The 20,931-nt window shown below is 44.8% G+C and overlaps 1 protein-coding gene, 1 non-coding gene and 1 pseudogene across 2 annotated transcripts; all 3 read left to right on the top strand.

Moving 5' to 3' along the window:
• On the top strand, positions 1–3,149 carry LOC133930208 (uncharacterized). The gene is made up of 2 exons (XM_062376876.1): positions 1–185; positions 2,075–3,149. The coding sequence occupies exons 1-2, from the start codon at positions 1–3 to the stop codon at positions 2,892–2,894; spliced, it is 1,005 nt and encodes a 334-aa protein (XP_062232860.1). The 3' UTR covers positions 2,895–3,149.
• A 1,492-nt stretch (positions 3,150–4,641) lies between these two features.
• On the top strand, positions 4,642–18,975 carry LOC133930207 (GDSL esterase/lipase At1g74460-like; annotated as a pseudogene).
• Positions 14,030–14,168, top strand: LOC133883794 (small nucleolar RNA Z247). The gene has a single exon (XR_009903002.1). It is a non-coding gene; the product is annotated as a small nucleolar RNA Z247 (small nucleolar RNA).
• Positions 18,976–20,931: the final 1,956 nt, after the last annotated feature.

The raw sequence follows: 20,931 nt of genomic DNA, 5'->3' as shown, positions 1-20,931 counted from the left end.
ATGCACGACCTGTCAGACTCCCCCGTGGCAATGGTGTCCATGGTCACAACGTTCATGCCCTGGCCAAGGACGAACCGCGTGAGCCGCTCCAACCCTGGTGCATGGCTCGTCCTCCGCCTGGCCGGCGACAGTGCTTGGGAGCCCATGGGCTCGCCTCAAGTGATGGCGCGAGCGCAACGTCGTAGGTGCATTCGATAGACTGGGCTACAACTTCGATCTCCTCATCCCCGGCGTGGACCATGTTGTCCCCCTGGCCAAGTCCTCCATCCCCGCATCCAAGGGTAGCAAGTTCGCCATTGACCTCACCGCAACCCATCCCCTTAGCCGGGGATGCACGCTGGGATGTAGCCCCAGGGGCAGCGGTGACTTCACCAACTGGCCGCTGGGAAACTACTGTGGATTCATCATGTCGGTGGCGGTACAGGGCGAGGGGCAGTGCATCAAGCCGACAGTGGAGGTCGGTGTGTCGCCCATCATCATTTGCTTTTCTGATGCGCCAATTAGCCTAGAAGATGTTTCAATCCAATTGCCTTAAGATTATCATAGATTTGGTTTTGAAATTTGCATAATCGATTTGCTTTTTAGATTGCACCAATTTCTCTGAAGATTATACCCAAAAAAATTGCTTATGTCCTAATATTTATTTGCGTTTAGGAATTACACAGTGCATACTAATTTACTACATTGGATTTTTAGCTCTGATGATTTGTTCACTGGTTCATCATTTTCCATATTCTGTTCCATACAAATCTCTTTGGTTTATGTTCCATACTTCTTTTTTTCTCATAATGATGAACTGATGTTTCATTTTAGTGTAGGCAACCAAATCTAATTATATTATATAAGCATATTAATGGTTGTACGTAGGTAGACATATTAGATCCTGTAGGCACATGTGCACTATTGTGTAGGTAACTTTAGCACATATTAACTGAGTTATCTTCTACAATGAATAAGCTTAATACCCGGAAGTTTAATAAGCATATTGCATAATTCAGAAGCAATTCATTTATACATGACAAGCCTTTTATATGAATTTTATAGGCATATCTCGCTTATCCACTATGCATTTTCAGAAGCATTTCATCTACACATGATAAGTCTTTTATATGAATTTTATAAGCATATATTTCTTATCAATTATGCAGTTTTAGAAGCAATTTATTTACACATGACAGGTCTTTTATATAAATTTTATAAGTATATCTTACTTATCAATTATGCATTTTCAGAAGAAATTCATTTATACATGATAAGCCTTTTATATGAATTTTTTAGTTCACACTCTATTACGTGATTTGTGAGCTTGTCTGCTTATGTATGTTTTTTTAGTTTAAACTCTAATGCTATGTACACCACAGGTTAGATATGTGATATGTGCACATATCAGTTAGATATTTGTGAGGCAATTGTTTGAAATTGAGCGAATTTTGTGTGTTGTGTGTTATATGGAGACCGATCACCATATATTATCATATACGATGAATAGCACTAGAGATAAAAATTCGCATTTTTCATAACATGTGATCATATCATGTTTATATGAGACGCATATCATGTCAATATATGAACATTTTACCTTTTGAAGAAAAAAGAGATGAACCACATCAGCTTTGCCTTTGTCTTGTGCTAGGAAACAAGAGTGTGGCCGCATTCATCATCAAATAGCAGTGGGCTTAACCCGAGCATTGCCACACGTGGATGCCTAATCTAGTAGATGGTTTGATTAAGAAACTAACTAATCAAGTAATTTTCCAATTAGGTTTGTATGGACAGAAGTCTATTTAGATGCACGTACAGCTGTTAGCTGGATCCTTAATTTTTTACCGTTTAAAAAAATATCCATTCTCCTAAATCATTAATACGTGAAATCGTCTTAGCCACTAACAATTTACCACCTACCTTGTAAGTGGCAAATCTTGAATTTTCCCCTCTTTGATGTCAGTGGTATAATTTTAGGATAATTATAAAGAAATCACTACTCCTGATGTTATTGCAAATTTGCTACTAAAAAATTAAAAAATATCATTAAAACTGTCATTCAAGTGATATTTTTTAAAAAATAAAAAACCAGAAAAGTATTTACAAATGCACCTACAATTTTCTCCTTCCCGGAATACGTTTGCTCGGCCCCTCTCTTGACGCTTCGCCGCCGACCATGGAGATGGAACCGCCCGGCGGCTCCCGTTGCCAAGAAGAGGAGGACGGGTTCACCTGAGAGCCTGGGACCGGAGGAATTCTCAGCCCTGTTCCCGCGCGCGGCGCACCCACCGCAGCCGCCGCGGGACGCGCCCTACCCCAAACCTACAAGTGAATCCGAAGAATCCCACGGCCAAGAACCACCGCACGGTGCCGGAGGAGAAGCGGAGGAACTTGTCGACCACATCAGCCGCCTCCCAAACGCCGTCCTCGGCGAGATCATCTCCCTCCTCCCCACCAAGGACGCCGCCCGCGCCCAAACCCTCGCCTCCCGGTGGCGCCGACTCTGGCTCTGCGCCCCGCTCAACCTCGACTGCAGCGGCCTCCCGGCCGACGATGAGGTTCTCGCCGGCCTCATCTCTGGGATCCTCGAGGCGCACCCCCCCCCCCCCGCCTCTCCGCGCCCGTGCTCCACCTCCACCGCTGCCCCGTGGCGGTCGACGTTTGGCTCCGGTCCCCGGCTCTGGATAGCCTCCAGGAGCTCGAATTCGACGTTGGTGAATTGCTCTACGCGCGGACGCCAGAGGTGTCGCTGCCGGCCTCCGCCTTCCGGTTCTCGGCCACCCTCCGTGTTGTCACCATCAGCAAATGCCGCCTCCCGGACGGCGCGATGGAAGCGCTTCTCTTTCCCCAGCTCCGGCAACTCGGGCTTGAAAGAGTTGAGATCTCGGAGGGGTCACTGCACAGCTTCATAGCTAACTGCCCTGTCCTGTAGTGCTTGCTGCTCAACGGCAGCTATGGCTTCCGTTCCATACGGATCAACTCCCCTAGCCGTGTAAGCATTGGCTTGTACGTCTATTCAGAGGAACTCAATCAACTCATCATTGAGGATGCCCCTTCGCTTGAAAGGTTGCTCCAATTTGAGTATTGTATTGCCACATGTATCGGTGATTTCGGCACCCAAACTGGAGACCTTGGACTACCTTTATAATCGTGATTACAACTCCAAATTCACATTTGGCACCACAGTACTTCAGGTAGCTGTAGTATTCTTTCTCGTTGCCTTCAGGAGGCATCCTACTGCATTTCCGCATGCATAGAGAAATTTCATATTATTTGCATTTGTAGAGATGGCCTAATGTTTTGTTCTGTGTTTAGTTTAGGATTTGCACGTTATTAGCTTCACGACAGCTGTGTGCAGTGCCAAGATTTTAGCTATCAATATTTATGCTCTAAACCTGGATATGGTTATCAACTTAATGAGATGTTTTCCTTGCTTGGAGAAGCTGTACATCCAGGTGATAATACTTCATTGGTAGTTCATAGTGCTAACTGTTCAGCTACTCTTTTGTCATCGACTTCCAGTTTTTTTGTCTCTCTTCCTTTCTTTGTACTAAATGTGAAAATGCTGGAGGTAATGAGATTTGAGGTGGAACTTATAATGACAGTACTAAGTTTATTGCAGAGCAGCATAGGTTGCTTGAGCTAGAGAAAAGGGCTTCAAGAGGTGCTCAGTTTTACTTTACAAGTAGGAGATGCCGCCACTATCTTCCACATATCAAGCATGTCCGTGATTTGTGTAAAACTGATCCCTTTGAATGTGGCTCTGTGTGTGCCATTTGAGTAGTTATTCTTGCCTATCTCATTTTGTGTTATGTCGAAACTTGATTACTTCATTTTATAATGTAATGAGGCTGGGGCTATGACCTGAAACTCTTCAAAAGAGTTGGTACTACTGGTTTACACACATGATAGCAAGAGAAAATGATAGTCTATTGATAAATTATGAAATTTCCTGATGAGCCTGGAAATGCAATTGCAATTCTGAATTACATGTCAAACTTGCCATCTACTTGCATGATTGATTTTAATAAAAATAAAATTATTGCTGAACATTTGGTTGAACAAATTATTTCTTATATGTGTTGCGTGCTTGATGTTACTCTGGTAAATGACACTATTTTCTTAAATAGTTTTAATATTGTGCAAAGCTTGGTTCAAAGGAGATGTGACCGTTATGCATTTCTTTTTCTACACTCGGATGCTCATGTTTGTCATTTGATTTACTGTTGAATGTATGCCCAATTGAGCACGTTGGATGGTGTTTTGCATTTTTACACGTGCTCTTACTGCTACTGAGCAAATTTTCCCATTGATTTATTGCACCATCGTTTTGCTGCTTTTAGTTGGCCGCCTTGCTGTTCGGCGAAGAAGCTTGACTACAAGTTCATTGTCTTTACCAATTTGACAGCCAGATATTAGAAATTTGTTTCCAAACATTATTAACTATGTACAATAGAAATAGAACAGATGAATAATTGTCTGCATTCCATTGCTTGAAACACATTGCTCAGGTTTATGAATGTTCCTCTTGAAGAACATGCTTATTATCCTTTTTCCCATAAAGAAAGGAAGGAGGATATTTGACAACCCTAACAGTCTGGCACTCTTCATTTTTCAAACATCTCCTTTGTTAATTAATGCCTTTTCGGTGTCACATCTATGCATACTTACAACGGGATAATAGATTCTGGATGTGCTTCTGGATGCTGGGTAAGCTCATGCATGTAGAGTTGTAGACTAATCCTCCTCCTATTCGTTATCATAAGACATTTTTGGGTTTCAGGGAATTAATAAGCGTATGAAAATTTCGTAAATTCGATAAACAAATTCAACAGCTTCGAAATTTTGTTCATTTAAAATTTATATCTTAAATTTTGAATCTGAAAATCATGGTTCCCTATTTCTATTTGTAGTTGCTCTGCCAAAATATTTGCAATCCTCAATACCTTGATAATCCTGTTAGTACTATTAGTATGTTGTGCGGGCTTTGTACGTCAGACATGGGAGTGCACGGGACTCGGTGCAGAGAATGCGGGAGGCCGTGGGACCCACATGGGAGGGCGCGGGAGGGGAGGGCAGACTGCGTGAAGACTTTCGGAATTAGTATAGCTTTTTTAAGTAGTAGAGATAAGAACAAGAGTGTAATTTGTTCGTCTGCATTTTGTCTTATGTACATCGTACATTCATACGTACTTGTATATATTTAGCATATATATACACACACATAAATACAATAGAAAAAAGCTTCTTCTGTTTTAATGGGCCAACCACAGGTGCTAGCATTTCTTTTTTCTCTCGGCTAGGCTAGGCAGAGGCCCAGACTGCCTTCCTCTCTCCCTCTTCATTTCCTAGGTCGGCTCACTCGGTCTCCTTTTTCTTCTTCCCCAAAGCCCAAGCTACCGTTTCTTTCTTTCTTCTTCCCAGAGCTGAGCATAGGGGGAGAGAGGATTCGGCATTGATCGGATTTTGATCGCTCGCCGATGGCAAATGGCGGTGAGGTCCGATCGACGGGTGGTACCAAGAGGTCCAGCGTGAGACGAAGAACCCATTTTGGGGGTCAGCGACGGCATGGACTGGTCAGAGTTAGGTTGACGGCGAGCCCATGGCAGCGGCGGGTCGGGCACGACGATGACGGCACGATTCGGAGGGAGAGAGGGAGGGGGAAGAGGCCGGGGAGCTTCACCTCGGTGAGGGGGACATCATGGTGGGGTCGGCTTGGTCAGAGGGTGGCCGGAGAGGCGGGTCGATGAAGGGGGTTGAGCTCTGGCGGAGGCAGTCAGCCGTGGGGAAGAAGAAGGCGTGTCAGCGGGCTCTAGTCCGGCTCCGACTGAGGAGGGGATAGACAGGTTGGGCCGAAGGTGGAAAGGGGCAGGAATGGGGTGTGAGTGAGGCCGGGCGCGGGAGGCAGTGGCAGTCGAAGGCATTGAGTGGAGAGATGCAAGGTGTAGGGTTTTGGAGAGGAGCGATGTGGGGAGCGATTTCGGAGAGGAGAGAAAGGGAATCGGGGCGAAACACGCGAGATTTACAGGAGCGGAATGTAGGGGGAGTGGACAGATGCTCTACATCTTTTTAAGTAGTAAAGAATTAGAGATTCCACTAATAAAACACAAAGCAGAGCAAATAAGTCACCACCGGGCTCTAGCTTCAGGAGGGCTAAAGAGTTGGTAGGAGGGAAAGTTCATTTGAGCCCATGTCAAATCCAGCACGTCCAAAACCCCTCTGAACGGTTGAAAACCTCCAGGTTGACAACGACAAAACGAGTAGACGATATCATGTTAGGCCAACTCTACTTGCCTCCAAAAGCTCAAAGCTTTCCTTCCCACGCTTCGCACTTTCGCGGGTCGGTAGGTGCATCAAACCTTCACACATAAAAATTCTACAAGAACATGCAAACGTATAATTTATTATGATTGTTCATTTATATTAAGATTTATATGAAAGAGATAAATAAAAAATATAAGATAAATGAAAATATTAATAGATAGATAAGTATCATGTGAGAGGAATAGATAATCGAGATATATCATATGTACTAAAAGACATGTTAAGTTGCATTCTCCCCTCCCATAGAACTGATCATCATCCCGAACCTCCAAACCTGCCCATGCAAATCAAGTCAAGTCCTGATCAACTCTAGAAGCACCCGGCAGATTTGCACTGTGAATAAGAGGCCTGCTTGCTTGGCCACCTCCTCGAGACAGAGCCTCGCGCCCGGAGAGATCGATGGCTTGGGAGAGGAAGCCGCTGGCTGTTGCGGAGGGTTTTATTTATCGATAGCAGAAATTTATCGGATGCCACAGATAAATGGGATTTTCGGATTTATCGGAATTCTATCGGTGATAGGAAAAAAAATGGTCAAAATTTAGAAAAAAAACGGCTCAATTTCTATAGAAAATAACATCAATCGTCTCCAAACTATTTAACGTAAAAAACTACACATAATAATATAGAAATAAGAGAGTATCACTGATTGAAAAATACAATAATAGTGTGTAATAGTGTACTACAAGGTGAGAATTTAAAAAAATAAAAATTTTAGGTGATAAAAGAAATTTATCGGACCCGGATGATAAAACAAAAATATCGGAAATATCAGAATTCTATCGCCGATAAATTTTTCCCTCGTTGCCCTGGCCGTGGTGATGCCCCTGGGCTGTGCCGCGGCGACGTCGTGCAGTTCATCTTCGGCAACTCGCTGTCGGACGTGGGCAACAACAACTACTTGACCAAGAGCCTGGCCCGCGCCGTGCTACCGTGGTACGGCATCGACTTTGGCCGCGGCATGCCCAACGACAGGTTCTGCAAGACTGCAACGGCCGCAGCGTCGCCAACATCGTGGGCGACAAGATAGGCCTGGCGAGGCCGGCGGCGTTCCTGGACCCGTCCCTGGATGAGGACGCCATGTCAAGACCGGAAGTAGCCTTGCTTGGGAATCTAGAGGAGTGAACGGATTTGAAGCAAGAATTTGGGGATAGTTCGTGGAGATGGAACCACGAGGAGCATCTATATTACTTCTACTTTAACTAGAGTTCATCTTAATCCATCTCAAGTTCACGGCACACATGCCATCCAGGCTTTATAGCCTTTTACAGAGCTGACGGTAAATACTGTTTTTACGACAAAACTCAAACGGTAAACAGTAACTACCGAAAACGGTAAAAGAGGAGAAAGCAGACGCCGTTAGATGTTTCCCAGCTCATCGTCTCCGTCCAGAGGAGAGCTTCCACTCTGATGTCGTTCATTGGTAAATTGCAGGCTTGACAATGCCCTCCCCTAACTGAATCCTTGTCCTCAAGGATTCCAATTGGGAAACCACGATTTAATGGTGGAATCGTGGAATGAGCGAAACATGGTCTTGATTACATTTGTATCTTCCCAAGTAGCATCTTCTGGAGGGAGGTTAAGCCATTGAACAAGCCATTGAGTAACCAGATTATCACCTCTAGGGATAGATCTTGTTTGAAGAACAGCGACAGGAGCAACTTTAATGTGGCCATGTGCATCAACCATAGGAAGGTCAGCATGAGGAATAGCATTGGGACCAACGTGCTTTTTGAGTTGACTGACATGAAAAACTGAGTGAATAGCAGCTGAATCAGGTAAATGAAGCTTGTATGCAGCATTGCCAATTTTTTGTAAGACTCTGAATGGACCATAATATTTTGTTGTCAGCTTGAGAGATGACTTGATTCCAAAAGCAGTTAATCTGTAAGGCTGTAATTTGAGATAGACCATATCACCCACTTCAAAAGATCTTTCTGATCTGTTCTTATCAGCATATTTCTTTGTTCTAGCTTGAGCAGCAGCAAGGTTTTCCTTTAGTTTTTGAATAGTCCATTCTTTCTGTTGCAAGAACTCCTGGGCTGATGATTCAGGACCAGGGACCAGGATTTCACTAATGAGGGGAGGGGCAAAACCATAGAGTGCTTGAAATGGAGTAAATTTGAGGGATGTGTGGTAATTTGTGTTGTACCACCATTCAGCCAAAGGAATCCAACTGGACCATTTTCTTGGTTCTTTGAAAGCCATGCATCTGAGGTAAGATTCTAAGCACTGATTAACTCGTTCAATTTGACCATCTGATTGTGGATGGTAAGCTGTAGAATACCTCAGTGAAACTTTGAGAGCCTTGAATATATCTTGCCAAAGTTGACTAGTGAAGATTCGATCCCTGTCTGTGATAATAGCAATAGGAAGTCCATGCAACTTAAAGACATGGTCAATGAAAAGCTGAGCAACATGGTGAATTGTATAAGGGTGGGAGAGAAGAATAAAATGGGCATATTTGGTAAGCCTGTCCACCACGACCAAAATTACATCATATCCATTAGATTTTGGTAAACCCTCTATAAAATCCATGGAAATATGAGTCCAAGCCATGTCAGGGATGGGCAAGGGATCAAGTAGGCCAGGATAGGAGCAATGCTCAACTTTAGCACGTTGGCAGACTGGGCATTCAGAAATAAATTGTTCAATTTGTTGTTTCATACCAGGCCAGTAGAAGATATTCTTCAGCTTATGATAAGTGGCTCTAATTCCAGCATGTCCCCCCAATGCAGAAGCATGGAAGATGGACAGAAGATGAGTTCGCAATTCAGCTGTGTTACCCACATATATTTTTCCTTTGTGCCTCAAAATGCCATCATGAAGGGAAAAAACTGAAGAGCTAGCAGAATTTATAGCTAATTCTGTTAGGAGCCGCTGACAATGCTCATCTGTATTGTAAGAATTTTGAACATCTGAAATCCAAGAGGGTGTGGCCATAGAAATAGCATGACAATGAAGATCTCTTCGAGATAGGGCATCTGCTACTATATTGTCTCTGCCCTTTTTGTACTCAATTTTATAGTTGAATTCCAAAAGTTTGAGCATGAGCTTGTGCTGAATACCTTCAGAGAGTTTTTGATCAGTCATGAATTTAATGCTCTGGTGATCTGTTTTGATTATCAGTTCACCACCCAAAAATAATGCCTCCACTTTTTGAGAGCCTCTAAGATAGCCATAGACTCTTTGGTATAAGTTGATTGAGCAGCAGCCCTAGGTCCCAAAGTTTGGCTATAATAAGCAATGGGCCTTCCCTGTTGCATAAGGACAGCACCTAGAGCAGAACCACAAGCATCAGTTTCCAAGACAAATGGTAAGGAAAAATTGGGAAGGGCCAAAACTGGGGCTGAAGTCATGCTAATTTTCAGAGAGGAGAAGGCTGTAGCTTGCTCAGGACCCCAGAAATAACCAGATTTCTTTAAGACATCATGTAAAGGTCGACAAATTTGACCATAACCTTTGATGAATCTCCTGTAATAACCAGTTAGTCCCAAAAAGCTTCGCAATTCAGAAACTGATTTTGGAGTAGGCCACTGGGTTATAGTGACAATTTTGTTGGGATCTGTAGCAACACCATCTCCACTGATTATATGTCCCAAATATGCAATACTAGGGACAGCAAAAACACATTTAGAAAGCTTAGCTGAGAGTTTATGTGTTCTTAACAGATCTAAGACCATTTGGAGGTGGACAAAATGTTCCTCTCTAGTTTTGCTGTAAATGAGAATATCATCAAAGAAAACTAAGACAAATTTTCTCAAGTAATCAGCAAAAATAGAATTCATGAGTGATTGAAAGGTAGCTGGGGCATTAGTAAGTCCAAAAGGCATGACTACAAACTCATAATGTCCCATGAATGTTCTGAATGCAGTTTTAGGAATGTCTTGGTCGTGCATTCGGATTTGGTGATATCCCGACCTCAAATCCAATTTAGAGAAAATAAAAGCCCCAAATAGCTCATCAAGAAGATCTTCAATAATTGGAATAGGATACTTGTTCTTAATGGTTTGAGCATTTAGTTTTCTATAATCCATACAGAGGCGCCAAGATCCATCTTTTTTTCTGACTAGGATTGCAGGAGCTGCATAAGGGCTAGTGCTGGGCCTGATGAAGTGAGAAGATATCATCTGTTTAATAAGTTTTTCCACCTCTTGTTTTTGCTTTTGGGGAACTCTATAAGGTCTCAAATTGGGAGGAATTGAACCAGGCTGAAGAGGGATGGCATGGTCACAATTTTTGACTGGAGGTAACCCTTCAGGTTCCTTAAAAACATCAGCATATTTGGATAAAATGTCGGTAAGAGTGGTGTCTTCAAGATCAACTGAAGTTGACTGCTGATTAGTGATAAGATTGATTTGGAGCACATAGCCCATAACCCTTTTTCCAAGCATTTTCTCCAGTTGGGTAGAATGGATAGAACATGGTTGATGGGGTCTAGTGTAGTCAAGAAATACAACCTGTTTACAACCATTCTTAGTGATCGAGAATTCCATTTTCTGTAAATCCAATCCAATAGGACTATGTTGGTAAATCCAATCACAACCCAAGATTATATCATAGCCTTTGAGATCCAAAAGAGAAAATGTGGTGCAAAATTCTTCTCCCTGGATACTGTATGAACAATTCAGCACATGTGTATTGGTTGAAAGAGTGCCCCCACCAGCAACTTTCACAGATTGCTTAACCACTGGAGTAATTGGACAGTTGGCCTTGACAGCAAAAGAAATACTCATAAAAGAGTGAGTACTACCGCTATCCACCAGGGCTATTGCATTTTTGCTCCCAATTTTCAGCAATAAGCAGAATGTAGTAACTGATGAAGAACCATTAAGAGCCTGTGAAGATAACAGCATCAAGTGAGGCAATTCAGAAGGACTGTCAGGAGGAGTTTGGAAAGAATGACCATTAGCATCTTCCAGCTCTTGTTCATTAGCCAACCAATTTTCAGGGTCTACAGTCATTGCATGAATTGCTCTGCGGAATTTACATACTTGCTTGTGTTGAGGAGTGTAAAGTTCATTGCAACCCCAACATCTGGCTGGCTCTCTAGCTTTGACAGCTAATATGGGAGGTTTAGTAGTAGTATCAATTTGGGTAGGAGGTGTATTTGTAGGTTGGTTTTTTGGGGGTGGAGGAGAGGGTGTGGGGAATGATTTAGGTTGGCTGTAGGTGGAGTAAGAGAATGATTTTTTTGGATTAAGGCCTCTCTCTAAATCTTTAGCCATCCAATAAGCATCACCAATGGATTGAGGTCGATGAGGTTTGAGGTAATGTTTGATGCCTTCTTTGAGACCTCCTACAAAACTCTTGACATAATATTCTTCAGTCATGGATGGGTGTTGAGTCTGCACTATGGCCATGATTTGCTCAAATTCATCAATATAAGCTGAGACTGTAGTTGTCTGGCGCAGGGAATGGAACTGTTCGACTACATCATAAACACTAAATTCAGAGAATCTGTTAATAGCCATGTTACCAAATTGAAACCATGTAAGTTTGGCTGCATCAATGCGTAATCCACGCCACCAGTGCTCAGCCTTACCCTGACAATGCAATGTTGCTAAGGGAACAAACATCTCCATAGGGACTGAAGCTAGATCAAAATATTTCTCGCACTGACGAAGCCAACCGGAGGGATTCTCACCAGTGAAGTAAGGGAAATCAAGTTTGGGACGGGCAATGGAAAGGTTGAAGTGATTAACAGATCTAGTGCCCTCCATCTCAAGCAAGTGAGGAGCAGAAGTATCAAGTACCTCAAAAACACTCGCACTGTGGGATTTGGAATCAGGCCTTTGATGCTTTGCATACAACTTCAAGGGGGTGTCCCTGTCCGAATCACCGCTGAGGCGAAGAAGTGCATCATTCATATTAGTCAGCAGCTTCTCCATCGAGGTGATAGTGGAAGTGATGTCGGAGATATTGCCTTCCATGCGCATGACCTTGTCTTGAGTTCCTTGCAGGTCCGTGCGCAAGGATTCCACCGCCGCCATCGCCTCTGAGCTCGTGTCGATCTTCGTCATCGGATCTGAGTAACAGGTTCAGGGATTTTACCACGACCACAGGGATCGGAACCTTAGCCTATAACGTACTCAGATCGGTCTACCGCCGCCTGGATCGAGAGATCGGCTCCGGAAAAAAAAATTCCCTCGCTTGAATCCCAATCCCGCCATCGCCGCCAAGAACCGAGGGTCTCTGATACCAATTTGTCAAGATCGGAAGCAGCCTTGCTTGGGAATCTAGAGGAGTGAACGGATTTGAAGCAAGAATTTGGGGATAGTTCGTGGAGATGGAACCACGAGGAGCATCTATATTACTTCTACTTTAACTAGAGTTCATCTTAATCCATCTCAAGTTCACGGCACACATGCCATCCAGGCTTTATAGCCTTTTACAGAGCTGACGGTAAATACTGTTTTTATGACAAAACTCAAACGGTAAACAGTAACTACCGAAAACGGTAAAAGAGGAGAAAGCAGACGCCGTTAGATGTTTCCCAGCTCATCGTCTCCGTCCAGAGGAGAGCTTCCACTCTGATGTCGTTCATTGGTAAATTGCAGGCTTGACACGCCATCTTCAAGAATGGCGTCAACTACGCCTCCGGCGGCGGCGGCATCCTCAACGAGACATCGTCCCTCTTTGTAAGCCATTAATTCATTCTAGTACCAACCATTCGGTAATCGCACCGCACTTTAACAGTTTAACGACATGGCAAGAAACTGACCAACTAGTGATCTCGTTTAATTGCACGCGTGCAGATCCAGAGGTTCTCGCTGTACAAGCAGATCGAGCTGTTCCAGGGCACGCAGGTGTTCATGCGCGAGAAGATTTTGGCAGCGCGGTGGCGGACTGTAAAGATAGTAACTAGAGATAGTTTCCTAGTATGCTTATAAATAGATATGGCATGGGCGATTGCTCAGGATCTCAGGATCAGGTGTGATCCTTCCTTTGTACAATGTATTGTTTCAACTTTATATATGAAGAGGATACCAAGGGTGTATCCCTGATTAGCCCATCTACCTCTCTAGCTTGGCGTCAGAGCCGGTTCCTACTCATTTTTTTTTCCGCATGGCATCATCCACCACCATCCCCACCGCCTCCTTCAGCAGCTTCATCATCAGTGGCGAAGCCACGGCATGGCCGGAGGGGGCCTGGCACCCCCTAACAGAGCTGCCATTCAACTAATAAAGTATTAATCAGCACATGTTAATTGTAGTTTAATCTAATTCCTGATCTAATTGGCCCCCTCCATGTCTAATTGGCCCCTCCCATATTTAAATCCTGGCTTCGCCCCTGTTCATCACCGTGCGTCTCTTGCACAAATTTCCTCCTGTGGAAAGCTCAAGTGGCTCCTGTTCTGTGTGGCCAAAACCTCTACGACTACGTCGACTGTTCGATCCTGCCACCATCCCGCACTGTGAAGGGCTCCAGTGATGGTGCTCCTGAAGAAGCTAACCCCGTGTACGCACAGTGGTTCCAAACGGACCAGAGCATGCTCGACGCTCTTCTCTCCTCAATGACGGAGGAGATCCTTGGGCAGATGCTCGGCAAGTCTACGTCTGCCACCGTCTGGTCAGTGCTGCACTCTATGTTCTCAGCGCAAAGCCAGGCTAGTGTTATGTAGATCTGGTGCCAACTGTCAACTTTGAAGAAAACTGACATGTCGGTCACCGAGTACTTCCAGAAGATGAAATCCTACACCGACACCATGGTGACCGTTGGTCATCCCCTCATCGACGAAGAAGTGATCGGCTATATCATGGCCGATCTTGGGCCAGAGTTTGATCCCCTCATGGCCTCCCTCTCCGTGTATAATGCTCCGGTGAGTTTAACCGAGTTTTACGTGTTTCTTCTCAGTTTTGAGGCACGGCAGGAGCAACACACTCAAATCAGCTCCTTCACCTCTTGTGTCAACAACGCTACCCGCACCGGTGACATCCACAACAATAGCAACCCTCGCCACCATGATGGCAATGGTGGCCGTGGTGGTGGGGGTGGTCGTGGAGGGCAAGGGTTCTAGCGCGGTCGTGGCTCCAGGGGAGGGGGCCGGTCCAGGCCTAAGTGCCAGGTCTGCGGCAAATTCGGGCATGAAGCGCTGCGGTGCCATCATCGCTTTAACCATGCCTACCAGTCTGATGATCAGCGTGCTGGAAACTCAGCATCCACTGGCGCATACAATGTTGACACAAATTGGTATGTTGATACTGGTGCCACTGACCATCTCACCAACGATCTTGAAAGGCTTACTGTGCAAGAACGCTACACCGGCAAGGACCAAGTGCAAGTAGCTAATGGTACAGGTTTGATGATTTCTCATGTTGGTCATTCCATGATTTCCGGCCCACATGGTTCTCTTGCTCTTCGCAATATACTTCATGTTCCTCGGCTTAGCAAACATCTTCTTTCCGTGCATAAGCTTGTTTCCGATAATAATGTTTTCATGGAATTTCATCCTGATTCTTTTTTTGTCAAGGACAAGGGCATGAGGAGAGTACTTCTACACGGTAGGAGTAAAGGGGGTCTTTATCCAATTCCTTTTGACCGGCTGTCGTCATCTACAAGTCATCCTGAAGCTTTTTCTAGAGTCAAGGTGTCTGCCGATCAGTGGCATCACCGCCTAGGTCATCCCTCCAATAAAATTATTGAGTCCATTGTTAGGTCCAATAAAATCCCATGTTCCACTTGTTTTGATTCATCAATATGTGATCCATGTCAGCGTGCTAAGAGTCATCAATTACCTTATAAACAATCCACTCATGGTACTTCCTCGCCTCTTGAATTAATTCATACTGATGTCTGGGGTTCAGCTTTACATTCAGTTGGTGGTTTCCTATACTACCTCAGTTTTGTAGATGACTATAACCATTTCACATGGATCTATTTGCTTAAACACAAGTCCGACGTTGAGCAAATTTTGTATTCCTTTCAAAACCATGTTGAGCGTTTATTGAATACTAAAATTCATTGTGTTCAATCTAATTGGGGTGGTGAGTATCATCGACTTCACCGCTATTTTCAGCGGGTCGGCATCTCTCATCGTGTGTCTTGTCCTCACGTCTCAACATAATGGGATAGCCGAACGAAAGCATCGTCATATTGTCGAAACCAGCCTTGCACTTCTAGCACACTCCTTTCTTCCCGTTCGTTTTTGGGATGAATCTTTCCTCACAGCATGCTCTCTTATCAATCGTATGCCAACCAAGATCATTGGTGATGTCTCTCCTCTCACACGCCTTCTCAAAATTTCACCAGATTATTCCTTTCTCTGTGCTTTTGGATGTGCGTGTTGGCCTAGTCTTCGGAAATACAATGCTCGCGAGCTTGAATTCCTGTCAAAAATGTGTGTTTTTCTTGGTTATAGTCCTATGCATGAAGGCTACAAGTGTCTTGATCACTCAACTGGCCGTATTTATATTTCTCGCAATGTAATCTTTGATGAAAACCGGTTTCCTTTTGCATCAAATTCGGACTCAGCACCTAACCTATCCACCTTCGCCTCTCATGTGTCATTTCCTACCAATGAGCTAGTTGTCCAGGATGGCCCTATGAGTAACTATAACATGTCATTGTTGCCTACTAATACTTCTGATGCGGATTGCTCTTTGCAGCCTGGTGTCATCAACGAGCCTCTCCCAGGGGTGATTGTCGTGTCTGGCCTCTGTCCCAACGATGTGCCACACCCTCCGGCTGTCCTCCTTCCTCAAGTCCAGCCTGTGTCTGATGGGCAGCTTAGGGATCCAGACTCTCCTGCATCAGCCTCGCCTGAATCTCCGTTGCTGGACACGTCGGGAACAAACCAATCTGACAACAGCGATGACCTAGCTCTGAGTATGGTTGCAGAGGTACCCGGCTTGCGTGTGCCTTCTGTGCAGCAGTCGACATCGCCCCCTGCTCCGATCCCTGGGTCAACATCGTAAAGACAACATTGTCGTGTTGAAGGTCCAAACTGATGATACGGTTCACTATAATCCATATCGCAAGGCTTTCCTGGTTGAACCAGCCACTCACTCCATGGCCCTCTCTAATCCGGCATGGCGTCAGGCTATGGAGTCTGAATTTCGCTCTCTTCAGCTCAACAAGACTTGGGTTCTTGTTCCTTGGCCTTCATGTATCAATGTTGTTGAAAGTAAATGGGTTTTAAGGCCAAACAAAATCCGGATGGCTCATTTGATAAATACAAAGCATGCTTGGTTGCTCGGGGTTTTACACAACGCTTTGGCATTGATTATTTGGATACTTTTAGCTCGGTTGTGAAACTGGCTACTGTTTGCCTGGTGTTGTCTCTTGCTGTGTCTCGAGGTTTGCATCTATGTCAGTTGGATGTGAGTAATGCTTTCTTGCATGGTTTCCTTGATGAAGATGTTTATATGCAGCAGCCACTGGGTTTTGAGGATCCTTTGTGTGTAAGCTTCAGCGTTCCATCTATGGTCTGAAACAGTCGCCACGTGCCTGGTATTCTCGGCTCAATGACAAACTTCAGCAGCTTGGTTTCCGGCCTTCAGTTGCCGATACTTCTCTGTTCATCTTTCATCATGACGGCATCTCGATTTATATGTTGGTCTATGTCGATGACATTGTTATAGTCGGGTCCTGTCCGAAGGCTGTTGATTGGCTTCTGTAGAATTTGTCTTCCTCATTTCCAGTCAAGGACCTTGGGCCTCTCACATATTTTCTTGGCATTGAAGTGGCTCCCAATTCAGGGGGCATAGTCTTGAGCCAGCATAAGTATGCAAATGATCTTCTTCATCGTGCTCATATGGAAAATTGTAAGGCCATTTGAACGCCCATGTTGGTGACTAATAAATTGTCTGCTGATTGTGGCAAGCCTCTTCCTCCTGAAGATATTACCGCAGTACGGTTGGTGGTCTGCAATACTTGATTGTCACCCGACCGGATATTTCTTTTGCGGTCAATAAGGTGTGCTAGTTCTTGGCTAAACCCACTGATGTACACTGGGAAGCGGTGAAGAGGATCTTGCGATATATCAAAGGCACACTCAAAACTGGACTGAAAATACATCACTCCAAGTCGATGTTGCTCAGTGTCTTCACTGATGCTGATTGGGCTGGTTGTGTTGATGATCGTCGATCTACTAGTGGATTTGCAGTGTTCTTCGGCCCAAACTTGATATCTTGGAGCTCGAGGAAACAACCCACTATATCTCGGTCCAGCATGAAAGCGGAGTACAAGGCTCTTGCAAATGGAACAGCTGATGTAACATGGATTCAGTTTTTGTTAAAGGAGCTAGAAGTTATACAACCACGACCACCCATCTTGTGGGGTGATAATTTGGGTGCGACTTACTTGACAGCAAATCCGGTGTTCCATGCCAGAACGAAATATATTGAAGTTGATTTTCATTTCATCAGGGAAAAGGTTGCACTCGGGGCTCTTGAAGTTCGATTTGTATCCTCTAGTGATCATGTGGCTGATGCCTTTACAAAACCTGCTACTAAATACATGTTGAATCGGTTGCATCACAATCTCAATCTTGTTTTCACCGGTTGACATTGAGGGGGAATGTAAAGATAGTAACTAGAGATAGTTTCCTAGTATGCTTATGAATAGATATGACATGGACGATTGGCCAGGATCTCCGGATCAGGTGTGATTCTTTCTTTGTACAATGTATTGTATCAACTATATATATGAAGAAGAGGATACCCAAGGGTGTATCCCTGATTAGCCCATCTACCTCTCTAACTCGGACAAGTTCTTCGGCGAGGTGTACTACATGGTGGCCATGAGCGCCAACGACTTCATCAACGACTACCTCCTCCCCATCTACTCCGACTCGTGGACGTACACGGGCGACACCTTCGTCAAGCACATGGTCGACACCCTTGAGGCGCAGTTGAAGCTGCTGCACGCGCGGCGGCTGACCTTCTTAGGCCTGGGCCCGATGGGGTGCATCCCGCTGCAGCGGTACCTACGTCCTCCAGCGGGTGCCAGGAGTTGGCCAACAAGCTGGCGCGGAGCTTCAACGCGCAGGCAGGCGCGCTGCTGGCGTGGCTGTCGGAGTCGCTCCCGAACGCGACGTTTCGCATCCAGACGCTAGCCAGGTTGGCAAGGACGGCGCTCGCACGGTGCGAGCGCTCGAGCCAGTTCACATTCGAGCCCGAACACTCGCGCAGACACCCACGTTGCGGTCTCGCTCGACCATATATTTAAAAAAACTATAAAAATAGCAGTGGCGGAGCTTCAACAAAAATTAAGAGGGGGCCAGTTCAAAGATTCATCAACAAACTTATGTAAAAAACTAATTTATTACTTGATAAATACATGTTTACTGTGCATTACTAAATATTTTTTTAAAGATAAGGAGGGGCCAAGGCCCCCCTTGGTCTCCATTAAGCTCCGCCAGTGAAAAATAGATCACACTGATAAAAAAACACGACGTTCTGCTTCGGGAGGCGTACGACTATTTCCAGGACCTCATCGACCGGCCCTGCATGTACGGGTTCAACAACTCGTGCGCGCCTTGCTGCTCGCTGGGGCGGATCCGCCCCACGTACGCTCACCTGCACGCCGCTGTCCACGCTGTGCAAGGACCGCAGCCAGCACGTGTTCTGGGACGAGTACCACCCCACGGACAGGGCCAACGAGCTCATCGCGCTCGAGACGCTCAGGAAGCTCAACATCACCGTCGTCAACAACGAAACGTCCGGCTAGCTAGCTAGCTAGCGAACGAGTGATCTGAACGGATGGCCGTGGCGACACACGGACGGTGGCTTGGATGGTGCCTGTATTTTTGCGAGCCTGTTTTGGTTGTAATTGAAGAACTACTACAAGTAAATTAACGGATACATATGCGCGCGTATCCATGTAGTCGTGTACACAATTTTGTATCAGCAAGAACCGCAAGACTCTGTATGCATCCTCAACCGAGCCATGGTCGAAACAACGTCTCCAAAGTTAGCTAAAGTTCCCCAGCAAGGAGACCAACCGGCCTACACGTAACGCAGATGTGTTGGTGGCTCGGTGTAGCCCAACACGTACGCGTCCCCCACCGGAGCGACAGAGTGGAGATGCTAGCGTGCAGACGTGTCCGGTGCACCCGTGTGCACGCCCACCGTAAGCCTCCTTCGCAAAGTGCACCGATCCCGCATCGTTGTCACTTGTCACGTTGAATTGTTGGTCCTGCGAGAAGGCTTGGATGATCAATGGATGTGATGGTATCTTTTTTACTTAACAGGAGTCAAATTTTATGTTTGTTCTTTATACGTCTGACTAAAAAAAAATCAGTTATAGACTATGTACCCATTCACAGCAGACGCCTTCGGTTGTACTCGTGTTTCTAAAAAAAAAAAAAAATGATCCTGCGCTGCCACAGTTTTCCTTCCGGGACGAACACGGATCCAGAAGATCCGGTGCGTTCCGGGACACGGCTCAACGGCCGGTGCGGTACTCCACTACTGGTATCTGGCAGCTGGGCCCCACCGTCAGTACCGCGTTTTGAGAAGAAGATCAGAAGGAAGCCCGCCGTTTCCGTTCCGAACACGCCGTACCTCGTACCCCGTTTCGAGCTAGCAGCTCTTCCCTACGTCCACTCCAGCGACAGAGTACCCCCACCGACGGGTGGGTTCACATAACATCCGACCCCACATGTCAACCGCGAGGCCACCTTGTGGCACCGCCAATCGCTGCGCTGCCGTAGCCGAAGGCCGCAGACAAAGGGATTGTCACTGACACGTGGGGCCTACTCAGGTCTCGCGGTGACTTCAACGGCTGATGATCTGGTTGCCAAAGGGACGGCTCGCTCCTACTCAAGCCAAGATAAAATTGTTAGAATAGGACTGTAGAGAGACAGTAGATAGAGAGATTGAAGACTCTATTTATTGATAGATGTTGTTTATATATATACACAGTAAATAGATGGTAGTTTGGTTGTCTCTTTAAAGGGTGTCTTTTTATTTACTAACTGCTAGTTAGATAGTTAATTGATCACATGCTTATCTGAAAAGGGTGTCTGTTTATAACACTCCCCCTTCATCAATTATCTCGTATGTAAACTTCTTGTTAAAAACTCCTCTAAAACCCTGTGGGAAAAATATGAGAAGAAATAATATATTATATGTTGATATACCATTAAAACTTCTTTAAAAATCCAATGAAAAAATATAAGGAGAAAATGATATGGTATATATCATTTATTGTCTCATTGTAAGGTCATATGAGAAAACTCATTGGTGAGCTTAGAGAGCAATAATTATGATCTTTGGATCATATTAAAACCTCCAAAAATCATTTGGGAAAATGGAAGGAACAAAATAGATATTGCCTCATTAAAAACCTTATATGAGAAACCGTATAGGAAAAATTTATAAAGGAAATGAGTACAATATAATATGAACAGGTTATTATTCAGGGTCAACTCCGCCTGAACCTTGCAAATCCCGCAGTCGCCGCATACCAATTCTATGAACATATTTTTGGAATGTAGAAGTTGGTAAGGACTTAGTGAACAAATCAGCAAGATTATCACATGATTTGACTTGCAAGATTTCTATTTCCCCATTATTTTACAATTCATGAGGATAGAACATTTTAGGGGCAATATGTTTAGTTATATTGCTCTTTATGTAATCTGTTTGCATTTGAGCAATACATGCAGAATTATCTTCATAG

This window comes from Phragmites australis, chromosome 10 (genome assembly GCF_958298935.1).
Source record: "Phragmites australis chromosome 10, lpPhrAust1.1, whole genome shotgun sequence".
Taxonomy (NCBI): domain Eukaryota; kingdom Viridiplantae; phylum Streptophyta; class Magnoliopsida; order Poales; family Poaceae; genus Phragmites; species Phragmites australis.
The sequence above is the reverse complement of the archived record's forward strand: the minus strand, read 5'-3'. Positions and strand labels throughout refer to the sequence as shown.